The sequence below is a fragment of the Nothobranchius furzeri genome, chromosome 18 (assembly GCF_043380555.1).
Source record: "Nothobranchius furzeri strain GRZ-AD chromosome 18, NfurGRZ-RIMD1, whole genome shotgun sequence".
In the NCBI taxonomy this organism is placed as follows: domain Eukaryota; kingdom Metazoa; phylum Chordata; class Actinopteri; order Cyprinodontiformes; family Nothobranchiidae; genus Nothobranchius; species Nothobranchius furzeri.
In genome coordinates this window covers 14,321,747-14,341,149 of record NC_091758.1, presented here as the reverse complement: position 1 = coordinate 14,341,149, position 19,403 = coordinate 14,321,747, and the positions used below count along the sequence as shown (strand labels likewise).

At 44.4% G+C, this 19,403-nt stretch overlaps 1 protein-coding gene across 5 annotated transcripts in view; it reads right to left on the bottom strand.

Moving 5' to 3' along the window:
* Positions 1 to 7,180: 7,180 nt before the first annotated feature.
* The window catches only part of LOC107391813 (protein TANC2), a 192,166-nt gene continuing 179,943 nt past the window's right edge, over positions 7,181 to 19,403 (bottom strand). For all 5 annotated transcript variants that reach the window (XM_070546985.1, XM_070546984.1, XM_070546986.1 and 2 more), the window contains 5 exons: positions 18,943 to 19,075; positions 16,730 to 16,821; positions 16,507 to 16,641; positions 14,691 to 14,791; positions 7,181 to 9,114 (listed from right to left, as the gene is read on the bottom strand). In XM_070546985.1, the coding sequence (XP_070403086.1) occupies positions 7,365 to 9,114; positions 14,691 to 14,791; positions 16,507 to 16,641; positions 16,730 to 16,821; positions 18,943 to 19,075 (2,211 nt within the window). In that variant the 3' untranslated portion in view covers positions 7,181 to 7,364. The remainder of the gene's footprint in view (positions 9,115 to 14,690; positions 14,792 to 16,506; positions 16,642 to 16,729; positions 16,822 to 18,942; positions 19,076 to 19,403) is intronic.

The following is a 19,403-nucleotide window of genomic DNA, read 5'->3' as shown; positions in this document are numbered from 1 at the left end:
CTTCTCCTTTTTCATTTTATCTGAAGGCTCTACCTAACAGAGACCTAGCCCTATAATGGTAACGGACTGAACTCATCACCATGGTAACAGAGGCCTAGCTCTATAATGGTAAAGGACTGATCTCATCACCATGGTAACAGAGGCCTAGCCCTATAATGGTAGCGGACTGATCTCATCACCATGGTAACAGAGGCCTAGCCCTGTAATGGTAAAGGGCCGAACTTATCACCATGGTAACAGAGGCCTAGCTCTATAATGGTAAAGGGCTGAACTCATCACCATGGTAACAGAGGCCTAGCCCTATAATGGTAACGGACTGATCTCATCACCATGGTAACAGAGGCCTAGCCCTATAATGGTAACGGACTGATTTCATCACCATGGTAACAAAGGCCTAGCCCTATAATGGTAAAGGGCTGAACTCATCACCATGGTAACAGAGGCCTAGCCCTATAATGGTAACGGACTGAACTCATCACCATGGTAACAGAGGCCTAGCTCTATAATGGTAAAGGGCTGAACTCATCACCATGGTAACAGAGGCCTAGCCCTATAATGGTAACGGACTGATCTCATCACCATGGTAACAGAGGCCTAGCCCTATAATGGTAAAGGGCTGAACTTATCACCATGGTAACAGAGGCCTAGCCCTATAATGGTAACGGACTGAACTCATCACCATGGTAACAGAGGCCTAGCCCTATAATGGTAACGGACTGAACTCATCACCATGGTAACAGAGGCCTAGCCCTATAATGGTAACGGACTGAACTCATCACCATGGTAACAGAGGCCTAGCTCTATAATGGTAAAGGGCTGAACTCATCACCATGGTAACAGAGACCTAAACCTATAATGGCAACGGACTGAACTCATCACCATGGTAACAGAGGCCTAGCCCTATATTGGTAACGGACTGAACTCATCACCATGGTAACAGAGGCCTAGCCCTATAATGGTAACAGACTGGACTCATCACCATGGTAACAGAGACCTAGCCCTATAATGGTAACAGACTGAACTCATCACCATGGTAACAGAGGCCTAGCTCTATAATGGTAACTGTTTTCATTTCAACCCAGTGTGAATTTGAGTTTGACACCCCTGTTCTAAGCTTTAAACTTGTATTTTAGACTCAATCCCAACCAAATTATTTAAAGATGCTTTTCCTTTGGTTACTGCCCCCATTCTAGATGTAATCAATCTATCCTTAGTAAATGGATCCGTACCACAGGATTTTAAGGTTGTTGTAATCAAACCTTTACTTAAGAAACCTTCTCTGGATCCAGATGACCCAATGAATTATAGACCAATAGATAACCTTCCATTTTTATCCAAAGTCCTGGAGAAAATAATGGCCAATCAGCATCTAAACACTAATGATCTGTTTGAAGAATTTCAGTCTGGTTTTAGAGAGTATCACAGCACTGAAACTGCATTAGTGACAGTTAGAAATGATATTCTCATGGCCTCAGATAAGAATCTTGTGTCTGTTCTAGTCTTGTTAGATCTCAGTGCTGCTTTTGACACAGTAGATCACAATGTTCTTGTAGAAAGACTTGAACATGTTGTAGGGATCAAAGGAACAGTATTAGGCTGGTTTAAATCCTACCTGTCTGACAGATTTCATTTTGTAAATGTACATGACAAATCTTCTTCAAACTCCAGGTTTACTTGTGGAGTACCACAGGGTTCAGTGCTTGGACCTATTCTTTTTACTATATATGCTCCCAATTGGTAAAATCATTAGACAGCATGGGATAATCTTCCACTGTTATGCTGACGATACTCAGTTATATTTATCCATTAACCCTGATGAACCTAATCGGTTAGTTAGATTACAGGCTTGTCTTGAGGACATAAAAAATTAAATGACTCTAAACTTTTTGCTTTTAAATCAAGACAAGACGGAAGTTCTCATCTTTGGACCAGAAATCCAGATAAGGAAATTGCTTAATCAAGCACCTGACCTGAATGGCATTAATTTAGTCTCAGAGAACAAAGTAAGGAACCTTGGTGTTATCTTTGACCAGGACATGTCATTCAAATCCCAGGTTAATCAGGTTTGTAGGATTTCCTTTTTCCACCTTCGGAATATTGCTAAGATTAGAAGCATCCATTCCAGGAGTGATGCTGAAAAACTAGTTAATGCATTTATTACATCACGACTGGATTACTGTAATTCATTACTCTCAGGAAGTCCACAGAATGTAGTTAAGTCTTCAGCTTGTCCAAAATGCTGCAGCTAGAGTTCTGATGAGAATTAAAAAGAGAGATCATATCTCTCCTGTCTTAGCTTCCCTACATTGGCTACCTGTTAAATTCAGAATAGATTTTAAGATCCTCTTTCTCACATATAAAGCTCTTAATAATCAAGCTCCATCGTACATCAGTGATCTGATTGTTCCATACGTTCCTAACCGAGCACTTCGCTCTCAGACTGCAGGTTTACTGGTGGTTCCCATAATTTCTAAAATTAGGATGGGAGACAGATATTTTAGTTATCAGGCTCCTCTCCTGTGGAACCAGCTCACAGCTTTAGTCCGTGAGGCAGACACTTTGTCTACTTTTAAGACTAGGCTTAAAACATTTTTATTTGATAGGGCCTATGGTTAAAATCTGATGTTAGCCTAGATCTGGACAAGTGGGGGAGTAGAGGGAGGTGGAGTGTACAGTCGGTAAAGATGGCTCTCCCTTGCCCTGCCTCCTACGTGCTTCCATCTAAAAGGCTGGGTTATCCAGAGTTATCTCTGTAGTTATGCTGCTATAGGGTTAGACTGCTGGAGGATACACTGACCACTTTGCACACTCGACTACTTTCTTCTACAGTCTGCTCTTTAACTGCATCATTTTGTTCTATTTCAGCTGTTAGAAACACTACTTGGTATATACACTCACCTAAAGGGTTATTAGAAACATCTGTTCAACTTCTCCTTAATGCAATTATCTAATCAACCAATCACATGGCAGCTGAATGTCAGAATGGGAAAGAAAGAACATTTAAGCTATTTTGAGTGTGGCATGGTTGTTGGTGCCAGATGGGTTGATCTGAGTATTTCACAATCTGCTCAGTTACTGGGATTTTCACCCACAACCATTTCTAGGGTTTACAAAGAATGGTGTGCAAAGGGAAAAACATCCAGTATGCGGCAGTCCTGTGCGTGAAAATGCCTTGTTTGAGGCTAGCTGTTATGTGCCGTGGCCCTTTTCGGCCACAAGATTGCCTCAGTGGCCTTTGCCTCGCCTGTCTCCTGGTGCCACAGCTGTTTGAAATCATCAATCAGGGAGCAGCTGTTAAAAGCTGCTCTCCTCCCTCAGTTAGGGAGAAGGTCCAGGATAGTGTAGACTCTCAGGAGGTTATACTATTCTCTTCTCCTCGTGTGCTTAACTTAGTATTTGTTCTCGTTTGACTTTGGTATTTGGCTCGCTTTTGGATTTGGATTTAGGATTAGACCCTTTGGTAGTTTGACTTCGACCTCGGATCTCCCCTTTTGTATATTTATATTTATATTCTCGGTTATTAAATTCCCACCCCCTTCTGGGGTGGCGCTTTTGGTTATCTCCTATATATATATATATATATATATATATATATATATATATATATATATATATATATATATATAAATTTTGTTTTGTATATAGTATTGTTAGGACCCTTTGTAAGTATCCCATTTTTTGTTATCAAATTCTTGTTTTTAAGTGACACTGCACGTTGATTATTATTAAAACCACACACCACTTTTATTACTCACCTCCTCATCTCTCCTAGAGAGCCGGGGACGTAATACTAGCAGTCAGAAGATAATGGGCCGACTAATTCAAGCTGATAGAAAAGCAACTTTGACTGAAATAACTACTTGTTACAACTGAGGAATGCCGCTTTTCCCGTTTTTAGATTGTGTGGGCGTGATGGGATCTGTGACACTGTCAAAATAGCAGTGGTATTAACCTCCTATTTGGGAACAAAAACTTATAATTTGAGCCTATGGACACAAGTTGTCCATAGCTGACATGAAAATTATCCAAACAGGAGTGAAAGTGATGGACGTGTGAGAGAAAAAGTATATTGTCTGTACCTCCATCCATCCAAAAATTGAGATCCCCTGCCAGGAGATGTGGACAGTTACATGGTCTTCTTAAATAGATGCTTGGCTCTGGTGCCATCAGTGCTCTGGCAAGTTGTCATTAAATAATTCAGAACATATTCTATCTGTTTCATCTAAGACCCAGAACTGGTTTATGTATGGTGTACTCTGGTTCGGCATCATAAGCAGCATAGATGGTGCCAACTATCTGGGTTTTCTCCACGTAAATGACACATCTTTCAAAAGGGCCAATTCAATACCATGACTAAAGGTTAGATTGTTGTTGGAGCTTTAATAAAAATGAATAACAAATGTAAACATCCATTTCTGATCTGGACCCAGCTGCTCCACGCAGACCTGGTTGTGTGGGGGTCTTCTATCCACTGTCACCCATATTCCCCTGCTACTGAGGATGGAAAATTGGGTTGAAGTGGAGATTTAATCCACTCTGCTGGCACCTTCATGTGGGGTTACTTTTGCTGACTGGTGTTTCATAATCTGTTAGACTGTGGAGCCATGACATGACTTCCTGTGAAATATTTCTTCATACATAAACTCAGAATGGTTCTGTGAAGTAAAATTAGTGACATGAACTAATCAAACCACCACAACATCCCATAATATTCACTACAACAGATTCTGTAAAAGCCCACAGTGATCAGTGGCTCATTAATTTTGTTGAGACAAAGAGACCAGTTAGTGTCAGAATCCCTTGAGTTTGCATAAATTACAATAAGACATGAAAAAACTGACCCAACACACACACAGAGACATGTATACATGAGTGCATGTGTGTGTGTGTGTGTGTGTGTGTGTGGATAGAAGTGTTGGTTCCCTTCAGTCAATGAAAGAAAAACCTTCAATGGTCACAGAAATAACTTGAATCTGACAAAAGTTTTAATACATAAAACTTAAATGAAGCTTAACCAGTCAGACTTGTGTTTCAACCATGCTTCAATTGTATTATAAAAAATAATAATAAACTCGTGGAACAGGCCTGGACAAAATGATGACACCCCTTGAAAAGACTGAAAATAATGTGACCCAAGGGACGTGTTAGTTCCAGGTGTGTCCACTATTCAGCTTACAGGTGTCTACAATCTCGTTATTATCCAGTTGGCCTAAATATAGGGCTCCAGGTAGTCACTGTGTTGTTTGGTGACATGGTGTGTACCACACTCAACATGGACCAGAGGAAGCAAAGGAAAGAGTTGTCCCAGGAGACTAGAAAGACAATGATAGACAAGCATGTTAAAGGTAAAGGCCATGAGACCACCTAGATGTTGCTGTGACTACAGCTGCACATATTATTCAGACATTTCAGATCCATGGGAATGTGGCCGACCTCCCTGGACCGCAGGAGGAAAACTGATGACAAATCAAAGAGACGGATAATCTGAATGGTAACAAAAGAGCCCAGAAAAACTTCTAAAGAGATCTAATATGAACTTCAAACTGAAGGAAGATCAGTGTCAGGTCGCACCATCCGTCGTTGTTCGAGCCAAAGTGGACTACATGGCAGATAGCCAAGGAGGACACCATCCATTGTTGAAAACAAACCATAAAGAAGCCAGAGTGGAATATGCCAAACTACATGTTGACACGCCACAGAGCTTCTGGAGAATGTCCTCTGGACTGATGAGACAAAGATGGAACTTTTGCCAATCAAGGCACATCAGGTCCATGTTCACAGACAGAAAAATGAAGCATATTAAGAAAATAACACTGTTCCTATGTGCAACATAGAGGGGGCTCTGTCATTTTTTGCTACATCTGGCACAGGGTGTTTAGAATCTGTGCAGGGTACCATGAAATATCACGACTATCAATGGATTTGACAGAAATGGGCTGGCAACTGTCAGAAAGCTTGGTCTCAATCACAGGTCATGGGTCTTGCAACGGGACAACGACCACAGCTAGACTCACCCAAGAATGGCTAAGAGAAAACATCGGACTATTATAAATAGAACAGAACAGATTTCATTAATCCCACAGTGGGGAAAGTCACTTGCTACAGCAGCACATACACTTGAAGAAAAGGAAGAAGATTATGGGCAGACATAAAGTAGCCTTCTACGATCCCTGACCTCAATCCTATTGAGCATCTTCGGAAGGAGCTGAAACATGCCACCTGGAAAGGACACCCTTCAAACCTGAGACAACTGGAGCATTTACTCATTAGGAGTGGGCCAAAATACCTGCTGAGAGGTGCAGAAGTCAATCATTTGATTGCCTCAAAAGGTTGTGTACCAAAATACTAAGTTAAGGGTACCATCATTTTTGTCCAAGCCTGTTCCACAAGTTAAGTTTTTTAAATAATTCCATAGAAGCATGGTTGAAAAGCAATGTCTGTATTTCATTGGTTACATTTCACAGAATTTTAATTTATTATTATTTTTACCAAATTCAAGTTATTTCTGTGATCACTGTGGGTTTTATGTATGTATGTATATTTGTGTGTGTGTGTGTGTGTGTGTGTGTGTGTGTGTGTGTGTGTGTGTGTGTGTGTGTGTGTGTGTGTGTGTGTGTGTGTTCCACATGGGAATTCCTCTAAAGAAGTACAGATGAGTACAAACATAAAAATGAAATGAGTAAAATGTCAACAACTTAGAAAATTGTAGTTAAATACAGAAGATAAATACAGCTTTGTACACACAGAATACCAGCGCTTATCTAAGAACAGCCGAGTCGTTGTTTGTAAGCATGTGGCTCGGCAGTCCTGATACGGCCCTGGACTAGCACAGCTCCTAAAGCCTGGATCGTCTCGTTCAGTCAGACACAATGTTCTCCATCAGGATGCAGGAAACTCCCATTTGTCCGACTGAAGCCAGAGGACAGGACATGAGAAGAAGAATCAGATTTAAGTGTTTTTCTGATTTCTGATCATCTTCCTCTTCCATCTTGTGCTTTGACAGGTGATGATTGTGTTTATTTCATGTTTCTGTCAGTCACTGCTTCATATTTCTTTGTTCATGAGTGTAACATAAGCTTATCGTGTTGAAACCAACTATGGACAAAGCACCAACTCTTCTCTCAAGTGTCTATTGGTCTTCTGAGAACGTCTTCAGCCACCTCTTGGTTACACCAGACTTACTAACAGCTGATTAAAAGCTGCCAGTTTTAGTAAAAACTGAGACTTTGTGATAAAACTGCTATTGGTACTTTAGCCACTTGAACAACTTAGAAAGAAGTTTGTGTTGAGCAGATCAGCTCCAGGAAATCCTGGAATGTTCCAATATACGATTCCTTTGGGCAAACATCCACCTCCATTCCCCATCACACATTTGACTCCACAAATGGTCTTTTTGGTTTGACAGGAGATGTCGGACCGGTTCTTCTCCCTGTTGGCCTGTCTGAGCAGCTGTGGGCAACCGGCAGTGTTCGAGACACTTTTACATCCTTATAGGAGGGATTCTGATGAGTGACCTGTACCAAACCTGGACCCTGTTGACCGTTACCCAGAACCACCTCACAAAAGTCCAGCTGGTTGTCATGGAGGGGGCCACCGTGGGCGTTGTTGTTGCTGCGGTTGTAGTAAGCAATGGACGAGGTTTGGTGTGGAGCAAAGCCTCCATGGCTAGCAGGGTTTTTGCTGGGGGAGGTAACAACTGTGTCCACTGAGGACATGGCCCAGGAGCGGGAAGGACTGAGGCAAAATGCTGAACTTGATGGAGCTTGCTGCTGGTGCACCCTAACTGTCTTGTCGGTTACACCCATAAACGGAGTGTTCCTTGATGAGTGTCCTGCTTCTCCAGGATATGACCCACCTCCTGCAATGCTCACTTCTGATTGGGAAGTAGAATTAGGCAAAAAGTCGTCCTTATAAGCACAAACTCCTTCCACAAAATCTGAAGGTAGATCCATGTGCTGGGCAGAGGCGGAGGTCCTGAAGCCTTGGACTAGATTTGGTGGCCCACTAGTAATGCTTCCACTGCTAGATGAGAACGGAGCACTCACACTTTGGGAGTGAATGAGGGGCCTGAGAGGAGCAGACATAGTGGTTGGATGGGTGCTGAGTGGGTGCCGACACCCACTCTGGTGTTGGTACTGATAGTCAAGTGGTGGACGAGGTTTATCGGGATCTCCCTTTGCTGTCTCCGTAAACTCCATTGGGTAGCATGCTGCCTTGGACTGGTTATGGTTGAATATTCGTGGCTGGAATAAAGGATTAGCTCCCGTCTTGTCTGCTCCTGACCCTCTCCCATAGGGAGAGACAGTTCTTGCCTTGCAAACAAGGGCGACGTTCACATCTCCCACAGCATGTGGAGCAGCACAAACCTGCTGAGAAGACCTGACATCTAAAGGACTTGGAAACAAGCCTTCCCCCAATTCGGCTAACTCCTGAGGAAGATGAGCAAACTGGGAGTAGGCCGACCCTCCCGGTACCATGCTGGAGTGGGCTGAAGAGGAAGGTTGACTGGTTCTGACCACCTCCACTTTGGCTTGCTGGAGCCACTGGACTTGGCCGGGGTTCTGCTTTAGAAGAGACTTCTGGCTGGTTGCAGCGTGGTTCTGCTGCACCTCCTGATTTTGATATGAGTTGTGGAGGGCTGGGAACGACGGTGACTGGTGGGACAGTTCTCCAGTTACACTTTCCAGCAGCGAGGGAGTTTGCTGTCGTTGTTGCTGGGATGAAGGCAGAGTGCTGACATTGGGAAACGGAGGGGAAACAGAAAGAGGCTTGGGTTGACTGGGTGAGGAAACGCCTGCTGAGTGGGTGGGACTTGAGACTTGCTTTGCATAAAAAGTACAGCTTCTGTCCTTGTTTTTTGCTTGTTCCTCTTCTTTGTTCTGGCTTTTCCTGTCCTGCGCCTGAAGACTGGCTGGATCTTCGCACCTGGACTCACAGACAGACAAAGCTATGGTTTGTTGATGAAGCTGATGAGATGAAGGAGCAGAGTCCTGTTGCTGTTGTTCAGCCTGAAGACACTCCTCTTTGACCCTTGACAACAGGCGCTGGATCTCCCGGTTGGATGGACAGAGACGGCTGGCCTCCATCAGATCCTCCAGAGCAGCGTGGAACTGTCTGAAAGAACACAAACAAGATGGCTGTCAGCCACAAATAATGTAAGACCTCAGGTTGTTTTGTGTCAAAAGAGCAGGAGAGGGCTCATCCGTTTCCCTTCACCTGACTTCCTGATAAATAGTTGTACGAAGTGCTTTAATATTAAACTCGTCTAGTCTTCCTGACCACTCAAAGTACTTTATGCTAAAATTCACATCATCCATTCACACACACCACGTAGCACGGGTAACTGGCAAGATCCGTGCCTTGTGCCCAATTACACTTTGACACGTGCTGGGAACGATGTGATAGAACCATCAACCAGTGAGTATTTTGGTACCAAAAGGGAGAAAATGACACACAAGGCTCTTAGACTACATTCACACTGCAGGTCTTGATGCTCTACTCTGATTCTCTGAGTAAATGAGATTGTTTTGTGTGGCTGTTCACTCTACGACTGAAATGAGACATCAGACTCTCTCCAGAGTGAACGCTTCACGGCTCCAAAGTGACCCGCATGCACAGAAGAGAAGGTCACACTGAATGGAGTCAGAACCAGGAGAGGTGGAGGTGTGATGTGAGCCTTCACCAACAGTTGATTACACCTGTTTAGAGCTGAAAATTGTTTTTATAACTGTAAACTATTTAACTCCTTGTTCCCGCCATTTTCCTGAATCCTTTTTCACTGAAAATGTTCCGGTATTGAGTTAATTCACGGAGACCCCCAGCCAAAGCCGTGGGAAGCAGGAGTGCTGAGGGTGCTGCAGCGCCCTCTTGTGGATGACAAATGATATGCATGTAGAATTTCTGCACGCAAAAATAAAGCATTTTATTAGATTTTGTTTTGAATATAATTTAGCACAACTACAAATACGTACAATAATATTTTCAAATAATCTAAATGTTTATTTTTCATGCCCGTTAGCTCCCTTGCCAACGTGTGTGGGAGGGTTAGGGTTCTGGAAGTTTTGACTTGTCATTTGTGGCTTTTCCAGTGTTGATGGTAACAAGAATAAACCTACATATAAATGCAAATCTACACACGTTAAACATGTGTGCGGTATTTTGTATGTCGCTGATCACAGCACCCCTTTAGGAAATTTGTACCCACGGCACTGCCCCCACCACCCCCTTCACTGAGACCGCGCTCCAGCAGCACCTCCTGCTCCCATTCACAGGCTCTTCAGTATTTTTAATTTCAAAACTTAACAGGATGTCAGATCTGAACCCTTCTGTCAGCGCTTCTCCTCAGGAACGTCCTCACACGACGCTCACCTCCGCTGACTCAGTGGCGTAGGAGACGGATTTAATGCAACATGACCGTTCAGACTGCGGCCGCTTTCTACAACATCAGATGTGTGTTAGAATCAGTACCACATATGAAAGTCACACGGATTGGATTTTAAAAAATCGGATCTGTGCGTTCTGTGTGGGTCGCATGTTGGAAAACAAAAATCAGATTTGATGTGCTTTTGCCTGCCGTGTGAACGTAGTCTAGGTGTTGGCCATCTTCACGTCCCCACCTTAAAAACTCAGACATCTCTGGCAGAGAAGAATGCATTCATGATGCCTCCGAGAGTCCCAGGTATGACGTTTCTACCATGTTTCACCAGGAGCAGGTTCTCAGGCAGAGCCAGGATTTACTGGGGAGATTATATTTTAGGCAGGGATTACAAGAGCCCTGGAGCGGTGGGAAAAGGTAACTGAAGAGGAGGAATCTGGGAATGCTTCCTTGGAAAGTTTGCACTCAGACACATTGAAGCAGTTTGGAAAGATGAACAGGTAGGTGAGTGAATGGATGAATGAATGGATGAATAGATGACAGATGGATCTGGGTGGGTCTCCATCCATCTATTTCCAGCAGCGTAAGCAGAGAAGCCCAGATTTCCATCTCCCTTGGCCAGCTCCTCTGGGGGAATCCTAAGGCGTTCCTTGGCCAGCCGAGAGACATAGTCCCTCCAGTGTGTCCTGGGTCTTCCTTTGAGTCTGCTATCGGTTGGACGTGCCCGGAACACCTCACCAGGGATACATGCAGGAAGCATTCAGACCAGATGCCTGAGCCACCTCATCTGGTCCCTCTCGATGTGACGTAGCAGCAGGTCTACTCCGAGCCCCTCCAGGATGACAGAGCTTCTCACCCCATTTCTAAGGGAGAGCCCAGACACCACTCGTGTTGGCCGCTTGTATCCGTAATCTCATAGCAACGTAGATCAAATGGTAAATCGAGAGATTCGCCTTCTGACTCAGCTCTCTTCACCACGACAGACCGGTACAACACCCGCATCACTGCAGACGTAGCACATGTCCACCTATCGATCTCACGCTCCAGCTTTCCCTCACTCGTGAACTAAACCTGGAGATACTTAAACTCCTCCACTTGGGGCAGAACCTCATCCCTGACCTGGAGAAGGTCATCTACCTTTTTCTGACCATGGTCTCAGGTTCAGAGGAGCTGATTGTCATCCCAGCTGCTTAGCACTCGGCTGTGAACCGCTCCACTGAGAGCTGGAGATCACGTTCTGATGAAGCCAACAGCTTTGGTTCCTTCAACAGGAACGAGCTCGACTTACTGCAATGGGGACCAAGCTCTGACACTGGTCATACAGGAACCTAATGGTGCTTACACATCAGCGTCAGTTCGGTCCCTTCTGGCACAGGAATTTGGTTTCACACACAAGTCAGATTTACATTTTTGGTTCAGAGGCGACTCTTCTCCAGCAGCCAGACTGGGACCGAGGCGACACTACGGACTGATGGGCTGCCTGAAATTATGCCTTCCGACCTACCTACCTACCGGTAGAGTGAGCCGGGGTGGGGGTGGGGGGGTGTATTTTCATGCTTTTGAGTAAACTTCTCTGTCTGTAGCACGGAGCTGCTGATCAGTGGAAACGGAATAAGTTAGCTGTGTGTGTGTGTGTGCCTGTTCTCTGTCTCGGAGCTCTTGCCCTGGCGAGCAGACAGCTGCTCGAGGGAGAAGGCAGTGTGTGTGTGTCTGTGTGTGTGTGTGTCACAAGATTGTCAATCAATCAATTAATTTTATCTGTAGAGCACCTTCCACAACGTCATCAGAAGCCAGAGGTGCTGAACAGCATCATAAAAACATTCCCAGTACCTGGGCATAAGAGCAAGATAAAAACATAAAATCATAAAATAACAAACAAGCAGTATTACAAATACAGAGAAGTAATGGAATAAGACTAGGGCTGCAGCTATCGAATATTTTTGTAATCGAGTACTCTATCGAATCTTTTATCGATTAATCGAGTACTCTAATAAATTACTCTTTTGCGTTTTTAAACCATTATATCAAATAGCATGTTATAAAATATGAAAGACCTCTTGAAATGAGAAAGCAGTTGCCAGTTATTCTTCAAGTTTTATTCAAAATTAGTTTTCAAAACTTCAGCACTTCAACTTTACTTCACAGTAAACAAATGCGAGCGGCTGCGGCCCAAACAGCACCAGAACCGCTCATGGCGCATGCACAAACGTGGCTCGCCAGCTGTTTCCCTATTAACACACGTTCGTTTAATTTCTACACTTTTTTCTCACACTAACAAGGATTGTCGAAAGCATGTTTGCCGTGGTTTTGTCAAATTATACAGATCACACAACATTTTTTTACTTTCTTTCGTTTTCCTCCGCCACTCATAAATTCCCGTGTCCTCCTGCAGCAATCCCGAGGGACAACGGACATCAATAACAACACAGTAAAAAGTCCGACGTGTTGTAAAAACTATTTTTAGCACATTTTAAGTCTGACGTGCTGCTACCAGACGTACGGTGTGAGCAGAAACTGAGTGCTACAAATGAAAAAGTTGCACAGTGCCTGCAGAATATATAGAAATACAGGCTAAAATGCATTATCTTGTAGAGGCTCCGAGTCCGCTTGCAGAAGTGACATTTACATGTGGATGTTTCCTGGTCAGGTGCTGCAGCTTGGAGGATGTGGTGTTGTGGTAGGCTAAATCCATTTTACAGTATTTACACTGGACTACGTTTTCCACCTTACGACGTGAAAAATGGCCCCACACCTTTGACATTTTGTGTCTTTTTCGCACTCCACCGGGGTCCACGTTGTCCACCATGGCTTAAAAGAAAGTTAAGTTGCGTTCGCTACTCGCGTGTGCATTCAGTGCAGTATGCATGTGCGTCACTTATTTCGGTCCGGGTGAAACATGACCCCGGGCGATTTCAAAGCCATGAATTAATTAAACATGAATTAAATGAAGCTTCGAGGCAGAGAATTTGACTCGAGGATTTTTTTGTACTCGAATTATTCGAGGTACTCGAGGAATAGTTTCAGCCCTAAATAAGACTAATCTATTAAAAACAAATGGTGGACAAAATAAGATCAAGCATCCTGATCAAAAGGAAGAAGTATTAAAAACCATGGTGTCAGGGCAATTCAATGAACCCTAGCGCTGAAAAGCAATCAAATAGAAATGAGTCTTTAGACGAGACTTAAAGACTTGAAGGGACGGCGCCTGCCTAATGCTCAATGGCAATTCATTCCACAGAGTTGGAGCCAAAACAGAAAATGCACGATAACCCCTCGATCGATATTTCGACCGGGGGACCACCAGACGTCCCTGCTCGGCTGAGTGAAGAGACCGAGATGGAGCCTACCTGTGCAAAAGTGCAGTAATGTAAGAGGGGGCACTGCCCTGGAGGGCCTTATAAACGAGAGTTAAGGTCTTAAATTTAGCTCGATATTGCACCGGGAGCCAGTGCAGAGCAGCCAGCACATTATGAGGACGCACACAACAAATGAATAAAATAAAGTCGTTCAGAGTCTCCAAAAGCAAAGCAGCTCATGTCTGCCTTTGTTTACTTTATAATGGAGGACACGGTGGACTTTCCCACGTGTAATAAGCTCCGCCCACAAGCTCAGGGATTTTGCGTTCTTGAGAAGTCCCTCGGATTTCTATGTGAACACTACACCGCCCGTAGGAGACCGAACTCACGCCATCCAGCCCCACCAAACCCAGACTGTGCTGACGCTAATGGGTAAGCGACATAACAAAAGGCCTGATACTCCCCACAGGGCCACCCAAAGAACAACATTTAACACCTTCTCCAAATCCCCAAAACACATGTAGACTGGTTGGGCGAACTCCCACGCACCCTCTAGGATCCCCCTAAGGGTATAGAGCTGGTCCAGTGTTCCAAGGCCAGGACCAAAACCACATTACTCCTCCCGAATCCAAGGTTCAACAATCTGATGGACCCTCCTCTCCAGAACCCCTGAATAGACCTTACCAGGAAGGCTCAGGAGTGTGCAGTTGGAACACATCCTACACTCCCCATTTTTTAAATAAGGGGACCACCTCCCCAGTCCGCCAAACCAGTGATAAGACCACGGAGGTAGAACTATGCTCCTGTGCTTCAAATACTAAAGTGAAAAATGGTCTTAATAACTGGAAGGTCGGATTAGCCCATAGCTGAGTTAACAGTCTCTTCCTTCAGAAGATAAATTGACTGAATGAGTAACCAAAGCAAAGTTCTGGTAGAAAAATACCGACTGACTTTGTAAAAAGTGAGAATTTCATGGTTCAGTTTCACTCAGTGGCTTTTCTTGAGGATTTGAAGGTTACCTGCGGCTCCGCTTGGCTCGAGCACGAGCATAAAAGGCTTCATAGGATTTAGTTTTTAGCTCCAGAGCCTTGGTTGCAAACTCCTCTGCAAGGCTGAAGTCCTGCAGAAAAAAAAAGAAGCCATTATGGCTAATTACAACCCATATAACACTTGGTTATAACAAACATGAAAGCATACTGGCGACATTATGGGTACGTGTAGGCAGAAGGGAGATCTTTTACAATGGAAGTTCATTGAAGGTAAGTAATAACCTGAATATTTGGTAATCTGTTTTCTCTTACTCATAAATACGCAACGTTTTTTCATAATATGCACTGAAGCATTGAATGCATTTCATTTTGGTATTAGGCCATTTTATGGTTCTACAGAAAGGTTAAAAACTCATGTTAAAAAAAAGAAAATCCATGTGATTTCATGACTGCTCTTAAGCTAAAACCCAGGTATTTCATTTCTGGCTAATTCGTGTTGGAGGGTACTCATGTGGTCTGATGGCTGTGCACAGAGACCGCATGAGCTCAAGGAAAACTCGTAACAGGGCTTGCTACGGAGTCTTATCCAGCTCGGAGCCCTATAGGGAGCCTAAGTCTCCTCCCTTTCCGGTCGACTCATGGTTGCTCGGAAAAATGAAAAAATGAATGTGAGTCAATGAGGCAAAAAACTCGATTTTCTAATCCGCTTTGCCTTACGCCCTGGATCACATGTTGTACTGCAATTTAAATGAAAAGTAATGATGGGTGTTTCGACCACGCCAGCCACGTACTTTGAGATTTATCAGCTTGTAAAAGTTTGTAATTAGCACGACTACAAATGTGACATCAAAACGTCGCATATGTGACGTCATCATAGAATCTCTTCTGCCCTAGCGTAGAAAACAGACATGGAGACACGGAGAAAAACAGGGAAAATGGCTGTAAGTTCAGCGAACTTCAAATCCTTCCTTCAGGAGGAAAGAACCACCATAACTCACCATGTGGTGAGTAGCAGCTACGCTAGGGGGTGACGTCACATATGCAACGTGCTGATAGGTAGCCATGCTAACTGTGACTGGAAGGATTAATGTTTCTATTAAGGGATACGAGCTGCAACACGTGCCACCAAATGCATAGAATATTAAGAACACACTCTAAAAACTCAACTGTTGTGTCTGTACTTGCTTTGAAACCAAACCATCAGAAATCCCGGACGATGCTTCCACATGGTATTAGAAGTGCGGGTCTGTTCCACTGGTAAAGCTTATGCTTTAAAAGTGAATCTGATGTTAAGCTGTGCTGCTAATGAAAATTAATTAGCTAAAAAATGTAAAAGTCTAGATTCACTAAAGAAATCAGCTGATTCCATTCAAACAAACTGAGAAGAGGCATCTAAAGCCTAGTTTGCACCTCTGTGAGGGTACAGAGTCGTTTAACATCATGATCCGTGGCTCGCCCACAGCGGGTGACAGCAACATCCCCAGTTTTCACTACTGGGAGCACAAGCCCGTGATTGGTCTGCCCTGCCACTCCCTTTAAACTCGTCAGCAGCACAAAGACATCAAGCAGGAGACACAGAGCAGATCACAGAACGTCTTGTGTTTGACAACATGAACAGTTCTGCGACCTTCATTGAAGGAGGACAGAGATGTGCAGCAAACTTGTAACTCGTGAGAGGAAACGTGGGTTTGAAGGTGGCGACCCCATGAAGAGGTGGGGGGCGAACGAGGGATGCATTTGTTTGCGTTAAAAAGTCTCTGAAATACATGAATATAAATACAAATACACAACAGTAAGTACACTACTGTTGACCAGAGACATGACTGTGGTGATGGCGAACACTCACGTCCAGTTTGCGGCGACAGCGGGACAAATTGAGAAGCACACAAACTCGGAGCTGTCTGAAGGACTTCAGCTCATCGCTGGGAAACTTCGGCAGAGCTGACTGATACAAATGAGCAGCCTCCCTCACCTTTCCCTGCTGGAAACGCACAAAGAGAAACCAAGTCGTCGTCAGAAAGTGTGTTCATCACGTTAACTGTGAAGGTGTTTTATCATGAGTGTGTTACCTTGTAAAGTTTGTCTCCTTCTTGAATCATTTTACTCAGTAAAACCATTAAAATATCAGGTTTAGAGGTTGCCATGGCCCACGTCGCCGGTCCTGAACACACACACACACACACACACACACACACACACACACGCACGCACGCACACACACGCACACGCACGCACGCATACACACACACACACACACGCACACGCACGCATGCACACACACACACACACACACACACACAAATTAAAGTTTGTGAGTGAGCTTTGGTCCTGTTCTGCCCGTGCGCACAAACCGATTTTATTCCAGATATCGCTCACCCAGACAGGAACTCTCACAAGATGAAACATGACTTTAATGTAAACAAACATGGCGGAGGAGGAGCGTCTATGGCAGTGCGCTTCCATCACCTTGCTTTCTGATTTGCTACGTGTCACGTTCAACTGATCAGTACGTTCCAGGCCACATCAGTCCAACATATTTGAAACCCTGGATTCATGATCCCAGTGTTCCCAACATCCTTCTGAGTAGACCAGAATGCTCATGACACAACACACGGTAGGATTTTCTGATAAGATTTTCTGGTAATGGTTTATCCTTATGATTGTTGTGAGAGGTGGAGCAAGTGAACCAGGCTGTACACAGCTCTGCGTTGGCTCACACCTTCAACATCAGATAATAAATATACCGTAAATCCTCTAATACAGGCCCGGGCCTGTATTTGACTCAAGCTCACCAAGCTCCAGGCCTTTATTGGAAGGAGGACCAGAATTAGAGGCAGGCCTCAATTTCTACTTGAGCAAAATGAACTAATGGTTCACTGGAGTTTTTGACAATTAATATTGAGCCCACATTTTCAAAGTTAAACACATTTCTTTTAACAACGGTAGTTTCTGCTTCAGCCATCTCACCCCCCCCCCCCCCCCCCCCCCCCCGCGCAGCGGCCGCAAACTCACTGATGCGCCTGCAGCCTCTCGGAGTTCCTGCTGCTCTAAACATTAAAATAATTATTTCATTTTCTGTTCCTCACTTCTGATGACCTTCAGTGCTGTCTGTTTGTTGCAACCACCAGGTACAAAAACTAACTTGTTTTTATTTGACTATTTTTCTGTCCTGCCTGTTTATTATCTTCCTGCATCTCCTCTCAATCCTAAAGAAAAACTGCTACCTGGGTTCATATAAATTCACCTCATGAGTTACCTTTGAACTGCAGTTCTAAAAGATCTACCGACCGCAAAAACAGCGGAGTGCGCGCCGGCCACATCAGTTAGGTGCGTCACCGAGGACAAAACAGGTGATGCACCCCGATCCACAGCAGCGAAAAGCATCAGGCACAAATAAAAGACAGAAAACATAAAAGGAAATGAGCCGACATGAACAATCGCGTGTTAAACTAGTTTTTGAGGTGGCGACACCTGATTTGATAACGTTACTGTGGCCGTGCTCAGGACGCAGATGTCTGGAGCGCGTCAACAATCTGAGCTTTGCATGCGCAAGCTGGTTAAGGTTAGGATGGGGTGAGGGGAAGGTTAAATTGCAAGAGGGTAAACGTCACAATTTGGTTAAATGTCCGTTTTACGGCGCGTGTCAGTACCGACGCTCTGGCACAGCGCGTTGCCCCCCGATGCGCAGGAGCGTGTCACCTGCTGACAGCAGGCTGCTGTCTTTTCCGAGGGCTGCATCTTGCCGGTCATTATCACATGACAGCGACTAGTCGATGACAGGCATAAAAAGTCACTATAGAGCGGTGAAGTCGACTAGTGACTAGTTCATACAACCCCTGCTACTGCTCCCCAGAGTGTTCTGCAGCATAATCAGCACGTTCTCTTTGAACTTGATATCAAAATTTCGTCTCCTCTTCGTCTCCGCACGGTTGAAGTTACCCTCGCGGTCTGTCACTGGCAAATCAAAAGTGAGACGGATGACACAACCGCCCCCCGTACTTGCTTGTTACCACATTCCACCCGGCCACAATAGAAAACCGGCCATTATTCACCTCCGCTGACTCCGACACCGGCCAAAATATGATACCCGGCAGTTAATTAAATACAGGCTAATATTAGAGGATTTACGGTAGAAAATGTTTTTTATTTGTTTGTCCAACTCCTTTGTGCCCAACTGACCAAAGGGTTCAGCTCTGGCTGTGGGTCAGAACCCAATCCATGACACAGTTCCCTGACTCAGCAGCAGGAATCATGCAAAAGTAAAACAGATTGTGTTTTTTACCTATTTTGGCTCCCTTTTTGAGCAGCGCAATCACAGCTGAAGTGTTTCTGCAGCCAACAGCTCGGTCCAGAGGCCGCATCCCGCTGCAGTCCACGTGCTCCACCAAGGCACCATGATCAACCAGGTACTGGACCTGCAGCAGTACACAGACAGATGGGGTAAGTAGAGTTGCTTGTGCTTCAGAGGGAGCTGTCACTAACCGAGAATGGCCGCCGGAAGCCCACCCAAAACAAATACCAAAGTTACTGATTCTTCTACTGCCTGCAACTTCTCAAAGAAATTTTAAGTTTAAAGGTCCTTTTGCAAAAGTCGCCATTAGACGTTTGAGACAGTCGAGCAGATTTTACATCGAAGATGCTTTTAAAAGATGGAGAGAGCTTCATGATCCTCACGGGCTCAGAACTGATGAAGAGATAAATACTGAGTCTGTATTTTAGAGAAATGTAACATAAATTTAGATA